The 18774-nt window shown below is 41.6% G+C and overlaps 1 protein-coding gene across 2 annotated transcripts in view; it reads left to right on the forward strand.

The window, feature by feature from the left end:
* Positions 1–2659: 2659 nt before the first annotated feature.
* SNX3 (sorting nexin 3) overlaps positions 2660–18774 on the forward strand; it is a 32135-nt gene continuing 16020 nt past the window's right edge. Inside the window, exon 1 of one of the 2 annotated variants that reach the window (XM_023765129.1) lies at positions 2660–3095. In XM_023765129.1, the coding sequence (XP_023620897.1) occupies positions 2934–3095 (162 nt within the window). In that variant the 5' untranslated portion in view covers positions 2660–2933. The remainder of the gene's footprint in view (positions 3096–18774) is intronic. The other variant, XM_006101698.3, reaches the window with a different exon arrangement.

The following is an 18774-nucleotide window of genomic DNA, read 5'->3' on the forward strand; positions in this document are numbered from 1 at the left end:
ATATATATATATATATATATATATATATATATATATATCATCAGTAGAGGACAAGTTAAATTATGGCACATCATGTAATGGAGTACTTGGGTGCTATACAAATGTGAGTCTATCTTCAAGATATTATTAAGGGAAATATGGTACAAAAGTGTACCCTATGATGCTATTTCTGTTAATATGTATATGCACATGTTTTACCTGCTAGACTTTTTCTGGAAGGATACAAAATTACACAAGAAACTGGTAACAGGGGAACTAGATGGCTAGCGATAGGGATAGAAGGTAGATTTTTCAGTGAATACTCTAAATGCATTTTGACTTCTGATTTGTTGTTTATTATGTGAAAAACATATAGAAAAGTACTTTGCCTATTTTTCTGTGGGGTTGTATTTTTCTTATCAATTTATGATCTCAATGAGATCAGAGAATTTCCATGTCTTACCCTTATCTCTTTAGTATCTAGAATCGAAAATATCTATAGGCCTTCAATAAATATTTGTTGATTTGATAAATGTACTTTTTGGAAAATAATCACATCATTTTAAAGTAATTTCTTTATTTCAACTGTTCTCAGTATTATTAGAAATGGTTGCTAATGATCTGGACAACTTTTAAGTTTAAGGGACAGAGCATTTAAAGTACATTGGGCCCAGCCAGTGTGGCTCAGTTGGTTGAGCATCATCCCATGCATCAAGAGGTCACCAGTCCCATCCATTACTGGTCAGGGCACATGATGGGTTGTGGGCTGAATCCCCAGTAGGGGGCATACAGGAGACAGCTGATCCATATTTCTCTCTCTCTCTCTCTCTCTCCCTTCACCTCTCTCTAAAATCAATAAAAACATATATTAAAAAATAAAATAAAGTACATCAATTTTGCCCAATGTGCTCAGTGGTTAGAGCATTGGCCAGCACCCTGAAGGGTCCTGGGTTCGATTCCCAGCCAATGGCATGTACCTGGGTTTCAGGTTTGATCCCTGGCCCTGGTCAGAGCAATGGGGGAGGCAACCAATTGATGTGTCTCTCTCACTTGGATGTTTCTTTCTCCTCCTCCTCCTCCTCCTCCTCATCTTCCACTCTCTCAAAATCAATGGAAAAACTATTCTCAGGTGAGGATTAACAAAAATAAAAAATAAAGTACATCAGTTTCTGAAAGAACATAAGATTTTAAGGTCAAGGAAAATGAAAATAAAGCAAAGTGGGATTTATGGAAGATACACTCCAAGCGAGCAGCAGCAGGCCAGTCAAGAGAGACCATGGCCCTGAACCCCTGGGTTATATGGTTTAAACCAAAAAGATGTTCCCAGGGAGAGGAGGAGACCTCAGTTCTTGTCTTCTTGAGGGAACGATTTCAATCAAGAGACAAGTGTAGAAAAGCAAGCAAAGAATTTATTGACTACAGCAAAAATATACATAGAAGAGTGAAACAAGGAAGGGCATAAAAGAAGCCACAGGAGAGCCTAGGCTGGACTGCTTTGGCTCACTGGGAAGTCAGAGAAAAGGGGGGAAAGGAGCCTTAGAGACAGGTTCAGGGTTAGACCCGGATGGGCTGCTGCTCCCCATTGCTTCCCTGGTTGCAAGCCTCAGGGGGTCCCTTAGAGGTTAGGGGATACATGGGGGTGGGGGGGTAGGTAAGAAAAGGAGCGGTGCAAGGGAGGAATGGCCAGGGGTGTGCTTCCTGAAGGGAGAGCAGCACTGGGACCTTCATTTTCAGGGGTTTTAAAGGCTGGGCGGTTAGGGGAGGTCTTAAGGGCAGATCAATAGAATATTCATCTGCTTTAAGCTGATGTCCCAAAATGAGATTTACTCTCTCAGTCTGTCTGTCCTTGGGTGTGGTTGGCAAATGGGACTTAATTGGATTTCTGTTATCCGTCTCCCTGAGTTGGAAGATTTAAACTATTGACCCTCTAGTTGGGGAGGAGTGCAAACCATTTACTCTTGTGTCCTTGGTTTAGGGAAGATAGGATTTACGAGGCGGACATAAACTGCTGTTTAACCGTCGGTCTCAGCTTTCCCATTCCACTCCTCCTGAAATTTTCCTAGTTTCTTACTATTCTGTAACAACTGGGACTGTGTGGGAACTGAAGGAAAAAGTTGCAGGTCACCCAAACATAGGGCATTCAAGGCAGGTTTCAGCCTAGCTACTATATGTTATTTTGTTTCTGAGAGCCCACCAGTCAAAAACGGTTTAATTCCACTCCTACTTTACAGCCTTCAAGATACCAAATCAGACAGGTTTCTGGTGAAACTCTGGAAGGTGATGTCAAAGTCATTGAGGCATTTGCTCAGGGTTACCACGAAAGCACAGTCCGCGGTACAAGGGGAGGCGGTGGGTAGGTTGGCACCGAGTCAGCGTTGGCAGCTCGGTTTCGAGAGCCAGTAAAGCACTCATATCTCGCCGTTTAACTTTTGTCCCGCAGTTCCCCGGGGCGAGAAGACCCTTCCCCGCGTTTTCCTCGCCGCTCCAGGCCCAGGAGGACGCGAAAAGACAGGAAGCGCCGCCCCCGCTTCCCTGGGTCCCGCAAACCCTGCCACATTCCCACGGCGACGCGCTCGCCCGGTGCATTGTGGGCGCTGTAGTCCGGCCGGAACCTGTTCCTGACTACAAGTCCCGTGACGCCGCTCCTCCTCCGCCGCCTCCGCCTCCTCCTCCTCCGTCTGGTCCGCAGGCCCCTCCGCGGCCTTAGCAAGGCCTCCCGGGCCGGGCGCGGCATTCCGGCGAGTCAGCCGTCTCTTCCCCGAGCACGAGAGGCGGAAGCCGGAGGGGCGCGGGGAGGAGCTTCGCGCGCGGGGTGAACGCCCGCCCTACGTGCTCGTTCGCCTCGCGACCGCTGCGCGCGAGCCAGGTGTCCCCGCGGTTAGCAGCGGCGGCGGCGGCGGAACGCGGCGGGGGCGGAGGGAGCCCGCGGAGGCGGCGGCGGCTGCACCAGCGACATGGCGGAGACGGTGGCCGATACCCGGCGGCTGATCACCAAGCCGCAGAACCTGAATGACGCCTACGGGCCGCCCAGCAACTTCCTTGAGATCGATGTGAGCAACCCGCAGACGGTGGGGGTCGGCCGAGGCCGCTTCACCACCTATGAGATCAGGGTCAAGGTGAGGCCGTCTACCCTGCGCACGGTGGGACCCTGCCTGCCCCCTCGGGTCGCCCCCTGCCGACCCAGGAGCGCATCCCCTCGGGCAGCCCAGGCCGGGATCCCCGGCTGACTCGGTCGGGCTGCCCTGTCCGCGGGCGGGGTCTGGGGCCGGGCTCCCCGGAGGGCTGGGCTGGGGGCTGCAGCGGGAGCCGAGCCCCGCGCTGGCTCTTGGGGAAGGTGCACGGAGATGAGGACGGGGGTTGGGGCGCCGCTTGCCCCTCCGGCAGCTCATCTGGGAATGACATTCGAGTTGGAAAGGGGTAGATCTTTCGAGAACACAGAACGCAGCCTTTCGGGAAGGGAGGTAGATGTGACTGAGATAGGGGGTTTGCGCAAAGTTGAAACCTTCCCAGTGTTTTTTGTTGTTTTTTTTTCTTGGACACTTTTCCCAGCGGTGGCCGAGCCAAGCTGGTTGGTTTGCGCTCTTCCCAAGCCACCAGTCTAACCTCGGTTGTACACTTTTTTGAACAGAATCTAATGGGAGTTCACAAAAGTCTGACCAATTTGGTGTGGCTGAGCCCGGTGAGGGGTGATTGGAAACGATATTGACCTTAGCGTTCAGGGCCACCGTGGTCGGAGGTGTGGGTGGGGGGTGTTGCTACCTCACAATCCAGGACTACGACGCTTTGACAAAAGCCTGTCAGTTAGGGATGTTGCTCTGTTAATTGAGAGGTTTGCACTTCATTGAATGAATGAACCAGCTGAAGTAGAAACACAGTAATTTCATGACTAGTATTTCTTGGCAATAAGTAATTCAGATGATTTCAAAGATGCTAAGTGAGAATAATGCTTCACTCTGTAGTTCATGCTCATGTAGGGAAGTATCTAAAAATTAACTACATAAAATGAATCCGGCTGTTAAAGGTGACAACAAATTATTTTATTAAAAATTAAGCATAATAAGAATTTAGCTTTAGAGTCATCAAACTTTACACAGCAAGTTACTATTAACATTTAAATGGAATAATTTCTTCATTGACTTACCCACTTTTTCTGTGGTAAAAAAACACAACATGAAATTTACTATCTTAACCGTTTTAAAATTCACAGTTCTATAGTGTTAAATATATTCACATTGTTGTGAAACTTAGTATTTTAAAAAATGATTTACTTATGTAGGTGTGCTAAATTAAATATCAAACTTTAAGATATGAAACTAACAATTTAATGACACAAGCTACTCATACCTCCCTACAGATATGTAAAATGTGACCCATAAGCAGTCTTGTTATAGTGAAACTGCAAATCCAGGCTCCATGTATCTAGGGAAGTACATTACCACCTAAGCCTACTGAAAAAGTGAGGTCTTTTTTTTTTTTTTTTTTAACTACTTTGGATTGTCTTAAGTGGCTTATTGTTCACCAAAACGAACTTCCTCTTTTACCCTTATTCGCCAAGCATGTTTTCCTTTCTTTCTTTTGCTGAAACAGAACTTGGTATTCCTGTTTCTAAACTTCCATAGCTAGTACTTCCTGTCACACAACTGAAGTGGAATCTCCTGCTACACTTCCTCCATTTAATAACTGAGTTTACTGAGTGCATTATATTAAGTAGACTCTAGCCTGATAACTTAATTATTTTAAAAATATATCTGATACTTGGTTACCAAATAGCTGATGTGACACTTATAAAAATAAGTTGTTCTTATGGTGTGATCATTTGCATTTTAAAGGCAATAATCATAAGAACGATTACTAAGTTATACAATTAACCTGTGTACACATACACAGGTTTCTATTATCTAAAAGTTTGTTGTATATTAATGACTGTTACAGTCATAAATGCAAGTGCTCTATAAGAAAATGTAATTGAGTTTCTAATGCTTATAAAATGCTGTTGTTGCCCTAGCCAGTTTGGCTCAGTGGATAGAGCAGGGGTGGGCAAACTTTTTGACTCGAGGGCCACAATGGGTTCTTAAACTGGACCGGAGGGCCGGAACAAAAGCATGGATGGAGTGTTTGTGTGAACTAATATAAATTCAAAGTAAACATCATTACATAAAAGGGTACGGTCTTTTTTTTTTTTTTTAGTTTTATTCATTTCAAACGGGCGGGATCCGGCCCGCTGGCCGTAGTTTGCCCACGGCTGGGATAGAGTGTCCGCCTGTGGACTGAAGGGTCCCAGGTTCAATTCCCGTCTAGGGCACATGCCCAGGTTTGGGCTCTGTTCCCAGTGGAGGGCGTGCAGGAGGCAGCCAATCAATGATTCTCTCTCATCATTGATGTTTGTAGCTCTCTCTCCCTCTCCCTTCTCTGAAATCAATAAAAATATATATTAAATAAATAAAATGCCATTGTTGTTTCTCATAATATGTAATGTGTTACTTAAAACTCAGGATACCATGTAGTAAGATATTAGTCTTATTTTAAGCAGCATATGGTTTTTGAGAACAATTACAGTCTTGTATTAAGGCAGAATGGCCAGTGAAATGAATAGGTAAATCATTTTGTAATGATTTTTTTATATATATTTTATTGATTTTTTACAGAGAGGAAGAGAGAGGGATAGAGAGTTAGAAACATCGATGAGAGAGAAACATCGATCAGCTGCCTCCTGCACACCCCCCACTGGGGATGCGCCCGCATCCAAGGTACATGCCCCTGACCAGAATCAAACCCGGGACCCTTCAGTCCGCAGGCGGACGCTCTATCCACTGAGCCAAACCGGTCATGGCTTGTAATGATTTTTGTTACTACTTTTCTACACTATTGCTGCTCTCCCTAGTCCCTACTACCTGCCTTTTGCTATTAATTTGCCATGTGGCAGACCATTTTATGTTTCAGAGTTTGGGCCCTTAAACCATATTATAGTTACTCTTTAATTCTGGTCTTGAGAAAAATGTTCAGTTTTATAGAATCTGATTGAAATTACTCTAATTCACAGAGTAATTTTATCTGGATGGTGGCACTTTAGAATGCAAGTTTCCCAATCTCCATTTATCTTTTGGTTTGAGGATAGTGTTTAAGACTATTAGGATCCCTTGATTAGTATCTTTGGGCTTTTGAAAATAATTGGTGGTGGTAATGTTTTTTTAAATTGTTCTAATGGGTAGGTACAGCAGAAAGCACCATAAATGATTAAAGTTTAGGGAAGCTCAGGGTCTAGAATTACTTTGGCATATTAAAGAGAAGGCTAAGGGGAAATTCAGTCATCGTTTATGAAGTTTGTGCTATAATGTAACTTTAATTTTCTGGAGATTTTAATTAAGATCTATTGTACCTAGAGACAACTGTTTTGAACAGGAATGAAGTTAAGGATCTTTCTTGAGCTCTGAGTTCAAAGACTTGATTAATTATTTATTAGCAGAGTAGGGTACAAAATTTAAACTCTACTTCCCCTTGGTAGAATAGTTATGCTAATATAGTGCCTGCCTCATAGGATTAAGTGAGATAATGCACATAAATCTCTTTAGCACAGTGACTGGTACATAATAAGCACCCAAATATTACCTCTTTCTCATAAAAAAAATTATTGACTTTATTGGGGTGATATCAATTAATAAAATTTACAGGTTTCCATTGTACAGTATCATCTGTATAGTTCATCGTGGTTCACTCCTTAAAGTCAAGTCTCCAAAAGATTACCTCTTTCTAAATATAGATATTTTCTAAACGTCAGTAATCAGCATAGCCCTGACCAGGTAGCTCAATTGGTTAGAGCAAGGATGTCAAACTCAAAGGCTAACACGGGCCAAATAAACAAGGTTTCAGTTTATGTGGGCCCCAAAAAAACTAAAGCTTCAATTTTCATAGAAACGTAGGTTTATTTCGATAGAGACATGCTGAATACAAAGGGCTGAAATAAATGAGTAATCGTTAATATAAAATAATAGAACATTTTAATAAAAATTAATATTTTTTTCTTGAACATTAACTTACCAGACACTGAATAACCGCACAAATTAATAAGCATAACGCAAATAAACCTATTTTTCTTGTTCTCCAAAAGCGAAATATTTCCTGTTGCTCACACCAAACAAGTCAGTACAAGACTAATGACGCGGCAATTGGCTGCTAAAATATTCGCTGCTAGTATTAGTGGAGAGAAATGGTGCGCCTGCACCCAAGGCGTTTAAGGGAAATGAATGCAACACGATTATAGTAATCAGTCATTAGTGAACGTTGTAGTTCATTAATAATTATGTATAACAGGATATTGTAAAAAGTTACAAAATTTTTATTAAAATGTTTTTTACATACCATTTCAGCCCGCCGGCCGCGAGTTTGACATGCTTGGTTTAGAGAGGAGTCCCGATACACCAAGGTTGTGCATTTGATTCTGGGTGAGGGTACATACAAGAATCAACCAATGAATGCATAACTAAGTGGAACAACAAATTCATGTTCCTCCCTCCCTCTCTCCTTCCCCCTCTTTCTTTCCCTCCCTCTTTCTCTCCTCTCTCTCTCTAAAATAAGCAAAAAAATAAATAAAAGTCTGTGATTAGCTACATTTTCTGTGTTAATATGCAGTTGAGTTATTAAAATGTTAGATTATCTTATCAAGAAAACTACTTGGAAAAAAAAGAAAGTATGAAAGTATACTTGGCATGAAAGTATACTTTCATTGAGGCAAATGTGATATTTTTAAAAAAGCTATCTTGTCTAGTACTTAATCAAGTAACCTTTTTTTCTTTAATGTTTTACATTTTTATTATATTTTGTGTGATTCCATGTGGAGAGTTGTAATGCCATTTAGAACAGTAAATTTTACATGTAAGATTTAAAAAATATTGGAAAAATACTCCATATTTTAAGGTAAGTATGGTTCTTATGATTTTACTGTACTAGTATTTTTTCCAGTTTTATTGAGATATAATTGATATATAACATTGTATTTAGGGTGTACAATATAATGATTTGCTATACGATGAATTGTGAAATGATCATGACAGTAAGTTTAATTAATACCACCTCACACAGTTACAAAAGTAGCCTTTTGAAGTTGAGGCATATCCTATATAATAAAGAGCTAATATGCTAATTAGACTGAACAGCAGAACGATCGTCCGGACAACCTTCTGGACGAAGCCAGGGCTGCGAGGGCCGAGGCAGCTGGGGCTGCGAGGGCCAAGCCCCTTGCACGAATTTCGTGCATCGGGCCTCTAGTTAAAATATAAAGCTGAACAGTACAGTTTGCTAATAAAATTATGACAAAGATGGTTAGTAAAAGTAACAGTGTTTGCCTTTCTAAACCTGTGTTGGTGATTTTTCTTTGGGTAAATCCTAATCCTCACCTGAGGATATTTTTTCCATTGATTTTTAGAGAGAGTGGAAGGGAGGGGGAAAGACAGAAAGAGAAACATCGATATGAGAGAGACACGTTAATTGGTTGCCTCCCACATGTGCCCTGACTGGGGCTGGGGATCGAACCTACAACCCAGGTACATGCCCTTGACTGGATGTCGAACTTGAGACCCTTCAGTGCACCAGCTGATGCTCCAACCACTGAGCAACACCAGCTAGAACTACAATTTAGTTTTATTTGCCCTAACCGGTTTGGCTCAGTGGATAGAGCATCGGCCTGCAGACTCAAGGGTCCCAGGATCGATTCCGGTCAAGGACATGTACCTTGGTTGCGGGCACATCCCCAGTCGGGAGTGTGCAGGAGGCAGCTGATCAATGTTTCTCTCTCATCGATGTTCTAACTCTCTATCCCTCTCCCTTCCTCTCTGTAAAAAACCAATAAAATATATTAAAAAAAATACAATTTAGTTTTAATGAAAGAAGGGAAGCATTGACTATTTTCAGCCAAACCAAGTCTTTTTGCCTGTCTTATACCATCCATGTCCATATTCCTAAGTAATAAACATGGAAGTAAGCCAGAAGTCAAGGAAAGATAAAATATATATCCATTTAAGAAAGAAATCTACATTTTATTTTTTAAATATATTTTTATTGATTCCAGAGAGGAAGGGAGAGGGAGAGAGAGATAGGAACATCAATGATGAGAGAGAACCATTGATTGGCTGCCTCCTGTACACCCCCTACTGGGGATCAAGTCCACAACCTGGGCATGTGCCCTGACCGGGAATTGAACTGTGACCTCCTAGTTCATAGGTCAATGCTCAACCACTGAGCCACGCTGGCCAGGCTATTTACAGTTTATTAATAACACTACTCTGCACCTTTAAAGTGGAAAGTCTAAAAGGGCTTAACTTTTAGCTATCATGGTGATTCCATGTAGTTATAGAGATTTTCCCCTACTCACCTTCATAATCATGCTTACCCCCCAAAAAGGCACTCAACTGTTTTTAGACACTTTGACATTTGTACTATATTATGCTGCTTCCCTGTAAGCAGAGCCAGCAATTTTTTGAACATTAGATAAGAAAGATGGTGTGTTCAATAAAAAGCAATATTATAATCTTGTTACTGCTATTTATTGATTCCTTAGATAAATGACTTAAAGCTTTCAACCAGAGTCCTACTTCTTTAAAGAAATATTTAACTTAGGAATTTGGACATGGTAGTAAAGTGTGACATTGGCTGTAGCTTGCTAGAAAAGTTGTATCAATTAGAATATAGTTTTGGCTATTCTCACAGAGACCTCAAAAATAGAGTTTGTTTTTTTTCACATTGAAGAGGTCTTGGGGGCAATCCATGGCTTGTATTGTGGCTTCACCACCAGCTTCCAACATTACATCCACATTCTAGCCAAGGGAAAGGTATACCCCTGCCCATTGACACATGTAGCCACAAAGGAAGTTGGAAAATTTAGTGTAACCTAGCAGCCATGTGAAAAAAGGAAAAACAGACACTGTTCTTTGCTTTCCCACAATAGCAAATACTAAGTTATTGGGATCGGCTTTTATAAGGTGTAGCTTTAGCAACATTCTGGTCATCTCCTAATTCATCTTTTTTGCTGATATCTGCAATTTCAGAGTTTTGAGAATGTTCACTGGATATCGAAGAAATAAAGTTGAGTGCTCATTAGTTTTGTTAATCTTTTTTTTTTTTTTTAGTTTTGTTAATCTTAAAATGTGAATGAATTTTGATCCTTTCCTGAGAATTAATTTTGTTGAGTAGAGAAAGGAGGCAAGCATGAAGAAATGGCATATCTGATAGTGGTATATCATGGGACTGAGTTAGGTTAGAGGTACTGAAAGTAGATAATTAACTTTTTTTTTTTTGCCTTCAGTGACTGTTTAAAATTATGTGGGAATTTTTACTTAAGACCAGCATTTTAGTTGATGACATTAACTGATGGAGTATGTAATTTGAGCCACCAAAATAAGTGAGATCATTACCTCTTACCAGAAAATCTTAGGAAGACTTCAGATAATTTTTATAAAAGCTCTTTGTGTCAAATAATATTGGAATGATCACTTTCCAATTCTTTGGTTTTAGACTTTGATTTTGTCACTGATGTGTCTATTTGCTTGGCTTTTCTAAAGTTATTTCCACCCCTGTCCCTTACAGCTTGTTTGCTTTTCATTCCTGCCCTTGTGGTATGAGCTTTTCTGTTTTATTGTAAGTTTAGGTATTCTAACCCATATAGAGTAGGGGTGGAGAATTTTTTTTCTACCAAGGGCCATTTGGATATTTATAACATCATTCCTGGGCCCTCCAAAATTATCAACTTAAAAATTAGCCTGCTCTTTTAGTCAAACATTTAATAAACTTACCCCTAATGCCTTGGCAGGGCCAGACCAAATGATTTCACGGGTCTTATGTGGCCCACGGGCCAGACATTCCCCACCCCTGATATAGAGGAACAAAATATGATATACTAGAGGCCCGGTGCATGAATTTGTGCACCAGTGGGGTCCCTCAGCCTGGCCTGCGGGATTGGGCCGAAACTGGCTCTTTGACATCCCCGAGGGGTCCCGGGTTGCGAGAGGGCGCAGGCCAGTCTGAGGGACCCCATTGATGCACGATTGGGGCCGGGGAGGGACCATGGGAGGGCTCCAGGGTGTGTCCAGCCCGTCTCGCTCAGTCCTGATTGGCTGGACCCCAGCAGCAAGCTAACCTACCAGTCAGAGCGCCTGCCTCCTGGTGGTCAGTGCACGTCATAGCGACTGGTCAACCGGTCAACTGTCTGCCCCCTGGTGGTCAGCGCATGTCATAGCGAGCAGCTGAGCATCCTTAGCATGCTGTTAGCATATTATGCTTTGATTGGTTGAAGAGACGACCGGCACTTAGCATATTAGGCTTTTATTATATGGGATAGAGTCTCAAAGCCTCCCCTCCTTGTGTTTAGTTCTTAATATCTCAGTATCTCACTCTTGTCTTGCCTTGCCATTATTGGTTATCTTCAGGTGGAAACAGAAGTATGTAAAAACTTTATCACCGCCCTAACTGGTTTGGCTCAGTGGATAGAGCGTCAGCTTGCAGACTAAAGGGTCCCAGGTTCGATACCGGTCAAGGGCATGTACCTTGGTTGTGGGCACATCCCCAGTAGGGGGTGTGCAGGAGGCAGTTGATCCATGTTTCTCTCTCATGGATGTTTCTAACTCTCTATTCCTCTCCCTTCCTCTCTGTAAAAAAAAAAATCAATAAAGTATATTAAAAAAAAAAACTTTATCACCAATAAGTCAACAAACAGCAAGTGTTGGCGAGGTTGTGGAGAAAAGGGAACCCTTGCACACTGTTGGTTGGGAATGCTGATTGTGCAGTCACTGTGGAAAGCAGTATGGAGTTACCTCAGAAAATTAAAAATTGAACTGCCTTATGACTCAGTGATTCCACTTCTGGAATTTATTCTAAGAAAATCAAAACACTAATTCAAAAGAATATATGTACCCCTGCCCAACCGGGGTGGCTCAGTGATTGAGTGTTGACCTATGAACCAGGTGGTCGCTGTTCAATTCCTGGTCAGGGCACATGCCCAGGTTGCAGGCTTAATCCCCAGTGAGGTGGCGTGCAGGAGGCAGCCAATCAGTGATTCTCTCTCATCATTGATGTTTCTATCTCCTCCCTTCCTCTCTGAAATCAATAAAAATATATTTAAAAAAATAAAAGAATATATGTACCTCTATGTTCATTGCAGCATTATTTACAATAGCCAAGATTTGGAAGCAGCCCAAGTGTCTGTCTGTCAGATAAGTGGATAAAAAGGCTGTGGTACATTTACACAATGGAATACTACTCTGCCGTAAAAAGAAAGAAAATTTTACCATTTGCAACAGCAAGCATAGACCTGGAGAACATTATGCTAAGTGAAATAAGCCAGTCAGAGAAAGACAAGTATCATCTGACTTCACTCATGTGGAATTTAATGAACAAACTGAACTACCAAGCAAAATAGAGATAGACTCATAGAGAACAGGCAGACAGCTCTAGTAGGGAGTAGGGGTGGAGGGATTGAACAAGAAAGAGAATTCATGGACATGGATAACAGTGTGGTTCATTGGCCTTGGGGTCTCTCGAGAGGTGCAAAGTCAGTCACTGCCTGTGCCCTGCCTGGGGCCACATGGCATGAGCTACAGAGGGATCTGCAGATGGCTGCTATCTGCGCTGGAGATGCCCAGAAGAGGCCAAGCTGCCATCCAAGGCTGACTGCTGCTAGTGCCAGGCCTAGGGCCACTTAGCAAGAGGTAGCAGGTAGGCAGAGGCCAGATGCTGTTTGTTTGAGAGATTGTAGAAAGTTTGAAGCAAGAGGCAAGAGAGGTCATTTGTGTGGAAAAGTGACTGGGAATGGCTTGCGTGCCCTCAATTTGAATGGGACAGGGTCTCAGGGAATCACTAGGGCTGAACCAGGTTGATGGAGACTTAGATCTGGTGCCTGCATACTGGCTCATTGGGGGTGGGGATTCAGAAAAGGAACCAATGGCCTTTGCCAGCACTTTTGTCTGGCAGAAAGCTGCCTCCCAACTCTTGCCCTGATGCCAGACAATTCACTTACTCCCATTATATCCCTGGTTCCTTTCAAGCTACTGCCCAGCGCTGGAGCTCAGAGGGAGTGAGTCAGAGTAAATCCATGCTTGGGTCCTTTAAGAGGAATGCCCTAGGACTCCAGCAGCCCTCTGTCTCTCTCAGCCACAATCCCTGCTGGGTTTTATAGTCAGAAGTTATGTAGACTTCTCTTCCTGGCTCTGGAACCCTGGACTGGGAGGCCTCTTTTGGGGCTGGGACCCCTCCTCAGGGGACTTCTACAGCCAAGATATCCTTCCCAATTTTAAACCACTAACATGGTTGAGTGACCAGCCCAGTCTATGTTTCCACCCCTCTCACCAGTCTAGATGTCACTTTAAATTCCTAGTTGTAGGACTTCCATTTGATTAGATTTCAGGTGGTTCTGAATGATGGTTGTTCTGTAGTTTAGTTGTAATTTTGTTGTGGCTTCGAGTATTGCATTTACCTACACTGCCATCTTGACCAGAATCCTGTATGTAGCTGTCTTTAGCTGGAGAGTTGGCATGTCTGGCTCTCACTTGGATTGCCTTATTCTCTTCCACATAGCCTGTCATTCTCCAGTCAGCTAGACCAGCTTCCTTATATGGCAGTCTTAGAATAGCAATCGAAGAGGATGAAGATGGAAGTTTCGAGACCTCTTGAGTTTTCAGCTCTGAAACTTGCTTATCCCTTCTACCACATTCTGTTGGTCAAAGCAAGTCATAAGGCTAGTTCAGATTCAAGGGGTGGGGAAATATTCTCCATCTCTTGAAAGGAAGGAGCTTCAAAGAATTTGTGGCAACATTACTTACTAGGAATGTCCAAATGCCATAGTTGGTGGTGGTACTTGTGACTTGGGTGACTTTGTAGGCAGAATAATGACTCCCCAAAGATATCCACTTCCTAAACCTCTGAACCTTACATGCAAAAGTGACTTCAAATCTGTGATTAAGTTAAGGGTCTTGAGATGGGCACATTGTCCTGGATTACCTGGTTGGGCCCAGTGTAATCACAAGGGTCCTTGTAAAGTGAAACAGGTAGGAGAGTCAGCCTTAGAAGGAGATGTGACAGTGGGCACAGAGGTTGGAGTGCTGTCATTGTTGACTGTAGATGGAGGAGAGGGCCATGAACCAAAGAATGCAGCCAGCTCTAGAAGCTAGAAAAGGCAATGTAACACATTCTCCCTGATGCAGCCCTGATGATACCTTGATATAGCCCAGTGATGGCGAGCCTATGACACACGTGTCAGAGGTGACACGCGAACTCATTTTTTTGGTTTATTTTTCTTTGTTAAATGGCATTTAAATATATAAAATAAATATCAAAAATATAAGTCTTTGTTTTACTATGGTTGCAAATATCAAAAAATTTCTATATGTGACACGGCACCAGAGTTAAGTTAGGGTTTTTCAAAATGCTGACACGCCGGGCTCAAAAGGTTCGCCATCACTGATATAGCTCAATGAGGCCCATTTTGGACTTCTGACCTCCAAAATTGTAAGATAAATTTGTGTTGTTTAAGCTACTAAGTTTGTGGTAATTTGCTACAGCAGCAATAGGAAACTAATAAGAGTGACTATGCTCCTGTCTTAAAGATCATTTCCAACAGAAAGAGACACTCTAGACTCCAAGAGAGTGAGAGTCAGTAGAGACTTGGTTTCAGCCTGACCTCATCCTTGGTCATATGCCACAGCCTTACCTTTCTTCTTTCCCATCATAATCTAGCACTGTTGGCTCTCATTATCACTCCTTCTCGTCTGCCAAGATGCTTTACCAAAGGTGTGAAAGATATTTTTTTCTCATGGAAAAAGTTGAGTGCCTTACTTAAGTTAATAGGCTGTAAAGAATTATTTTTCCGCCGAACCGGTTTGGCTCAGTGGATGGAGCGTCGGCCTGCGGACTGAGGGGTCCCAGGTTCGATTCCGGTCAAGGGCATGTACCTTGGTTGTGGGCGCATCCCCAGTGGGAGGTGTGCAGGAGGCAGCTGATCGATGCTTCTCTCTCATCGATGTTTCTGGCTCTCTATTTCTCTCCCTTCCTCTCTGTAAAAAATCAATAAAATATATTAAAAAAAAAAAAAGAAAAAAAAAGAATTATTTTTCCAAACTAAAGAGAAAATTACTAAAACACTGAATATAAGAGAAAGAACCACATAACCTTTGATAAAGTTGTTTATGCTTCTGTTATGATCTAGTGCCCTTGAATGAGAGAGGGCTAACTTCTGAGACTAGACAAGTGTAAAATTATGTGTACCAGGTGATGAATACTTTAGGTTATGGGCTCTTGATTAAAATTTAACTTAGAAATATTTCATTCTTTGTCAGGCCTTTGACACTCCATAATTCCAAGTAAGGTCTTAGAAGCATGGTATCTTCCATTCACTACACACATTAGGAGAAAAGTACTTTGACTTTTGCAATTTATAATTCTAGGGCTCAAAGTCTAAAATATACTTAAGTTTCTGGCAATAAATGTATAACTTCACAATTTCTTTTGATGTCACAGTACTTTTTTGAATTTTGAGAAGGAACCTCCATCTTCAGGCGGTCATTTAAAATGAGCAAGAACAATGTTTTCTAAAACGTCTATATCCATTTGTGATAAGACAAATTTTATCTTTGTGTGTGTGTGTGTGTGTGTGTGCTTTATTTATTTATTTACTGTATTTTTCCGTTTATAAGATGCCCTCATGTATAAGACAGCCCCCACTTTTCCAACCCAAAATTAAGAAATCAATATTTTAAATATAAAACAGAACACATTTTTATTTAGTAATTATCGCAGGTAATGTTTATATACCAGTACTATGATATTATGCAGTATATCACTTTATTCAGCCTCTGTTGCATCACTGCTCTCTTCTTCATCACTGTTAGTTCCAGTCATTTCAACTTCTATTGTATCCCTGCTATCTTCTGAGTCACTGTCTATATATGTGAGATCATCCTCATAAACTGGTGGCATTTTCTGAACTTTGTTCATGTTCTCATGGCCAACCCTTTTCTTCTCATGAAATTGAAGCACCATTTTGCCTTTCCTGTAAAATCAACAATGTTTATTTCGCTTGCAAACATTCTTGCCTGACATTGAGTAAGCTTGGTTGACACACTCTGGTGCTGCTCCAAGTTTGCCCATTTTGTTGGTTTTCCTCTTAAGGCCTTCTTTTTTGTCATCTTAAGGAGTTGTTCTTCCTGTTTTCTCCACTGTCTGATCATACACTTAGTGGGAGCAGGTCCTAATTGTCTCTCTGCAGCTCTATATCCATGCTCTTTTGCGTAGCTGATGACATTGTTTGAATTTTGCAGAGCAAGACAATTGCTTACCAGTATTTATCTTTTTATTTTTTGACACCTTTATGGCTCAGAACGCTCTGGTCCCTGTTGCATCTGTGCACTCTCCACCTCCACCTCCAATTATGGCATCAGCCGATGTCAGTAACAATAGGGCTCGTGATTGCAGGAAGCCTGCTTGACAAGGTATGGGCAGCTACGCGCAGGGGGCGGCTCTCTCCTCAGCTGACTTCCGTGTATAAGACGCCCCTCAATTTTCAGTCTAACAAATTTAGAAAAAAATAGCATCTTATATATGGAAAAATACGTGGTTTTTTTTTTGTTCTGTACTTTTTCCTGATAAGACAGATTTTAAAAATCCAACTTAAGAAAAGATAATGAAGAATATGAAAATATGTATCAAATATGTAAGGCATTCAGAGCTTTTGTATGAAGAATATTCAACAATGTCAAAACCAGCCTGGCCTTGTAGATTCCCCGTTAGGGCACATGCCCAGGTATGGGGCTCGATCCCCATTGAGGGGCGAGCAAGAGGTAGCTGATCAATGATTCTCTCTTATCAGATGTTTCTATCTCTCCCTCTCCCTTCCTCTCTGAAATCAATAAAAATGTGTTTGTTTGTTTTTAATCTTTTTTTTAAAAAATATATATTTTATTGATTTTTTACAGAGAGGAAGGGAGAGGGATAGAGAGTTAGAAACATCCATGAGAGAGAAACATGGATCACCTGCCTCCTGCACACCTGCTACTGGGGATGTGCCCACAACCAGGGTACATGCCCTTGACCGGGATTGAACCTGGGACCCTTCAGTACGCAGGTCAACGCTCTGTCCACTGAGCCAAACCGGTTAGGGCATGTGTTTGTTTTTTTAAAAAAAGAATATCAAAACTAAGGGAGCATAGTAGAAAAATTATAACTGTAGAATATGACAGAAAATTCATAAAATTAAGAAGAGCTTTGTAAGTTGAATTAAGTGATCAGTTCTGAATATAGTTAAGTGGATTATTTAGAAAAAACATGTTCTTTCATCTGCCTTACTCTAGAGCTTTTTTATTTTTTAAAAAAATATATTTTATTGATTTTTTTTACAGAGAGGAAGGGAGAGGGATAGAGAGTTAGAAACATCGATGAGAGAGAAACATCGATCAGTTGCCTCCTGTACACCCCCTACTGGGGATGTGCCTGCAACCAAGGTACATGCCCTTGACTGGAATTGAACCCGGGACCCTTCAGTCCTCAGGCCGATACTCTATCCACTGAGCCAAACCAGTCAGGGCACTCTAGAGCTTTTGATCTGCCTTTGTCTAAAATTGGTCTAATACAGTAACCTTTAGCCAAGTGGAGCTATTTGAATTAAAATGTTAGACTCAAGCTCTAGCTGGTTTGACTCAGTGGATAGAGCATTGGCCTGTGGACTGAAGGGTCCTAGGTTCGATTCCAATCAAGGACACATGCCCTGTTGCAGGCTTGGCCCCCAGTAGGGGCTTGCAGGAGGCAGCCGATCAACAGTTCTCTCTCATTGATGTTTCTATCTCTCTCTCTCTTCCTTCCTCTCTAAAATCAATAAAAATATATTTTAAAATGTTAGACTCAAACTACCAGACATCTGTTTGTCCAGTTTTCCTGGAATTGAAGTTGACTTCTTGGTCTTGTCTTTAGTTGATTATAAGTTATATTGGCCTTGGAAAAACAGGGGGTCATATATGAAGGGATCAGTGTACACAGGGCTTTTTCTATTGAGTTTCTTTGACCTTTTTGCCCCATCTCACTGTGTTTCTGGTCAGTCACAGTCTGGTCACTGTGACCCCTGTGACAATCTCCAACGTGTGCACCAACTTCACACAGACCCCATTTTCTGTGACAATTAAGATAGAAAAACTTTTAATCCAACCAAACAAAGGTTAGAGACTTATTTTTTTTGATAGGATCACTTATTACCTTAGGAAATTGCTTAACTAAAGTGAACTGGGATGAGAAAAATAGTGCTTTTCAGAGTGCATACTAACTTTTTATCTCTTCAGTCCTGTCCAGAGCTGTCCAGGTTGGATGTAAAGTCTGTGTGGTCCCTGAGAGAGTTCAGTTATATCTGGAGAAGTCTGTAGGATTATGTAAATATTCATAAGCAAATATGAGTGAATTTTGCCTTACAGTAGAATTGTTATTCCACAAGTCCATTAATGGTTGCTCATTGAAAAACCTTGCATGAGCTTGTAAATGAGTCTTGTTGCCAATTCACAAATGAAGAATATAGACAAAGAAGGAAAAGTATATGGAATTACTTGGTTCGTGCATTAAACCAATCTAGATAATTTCTTCTCTATTGTTTTGGAAATTATACCATAAAGGATACTTCTAAAATAGCGGGAAATTGTATCACTGGAAGGCCATGTCCTTTTTTTTTTTAACGAAACTAAACCAAATACCTTGGCTTAGTGACAATCTACATTTCAAAGGTTCACCAGACTAAAAGCTTATTCTTCACTTAAATGACTTCTCCCCAGACATATTTAGAGT

This window comes from Myotis lucifugus, unplaced genomic scaffold (genome assembly GCF_000147115.1).
Source record: "Myotis lucifugus unplaced genomic scaffold, Myoluc2.0 scaffold_378, whole genome shotgun sequence".
Taxonomy (NCBI): domain Eukaryota; kingdom Metazoa; phylum Chordata; class Mammalia; order Chiroptera; family Vespertilionidae; genus Myotis; species Myotis lucifugus.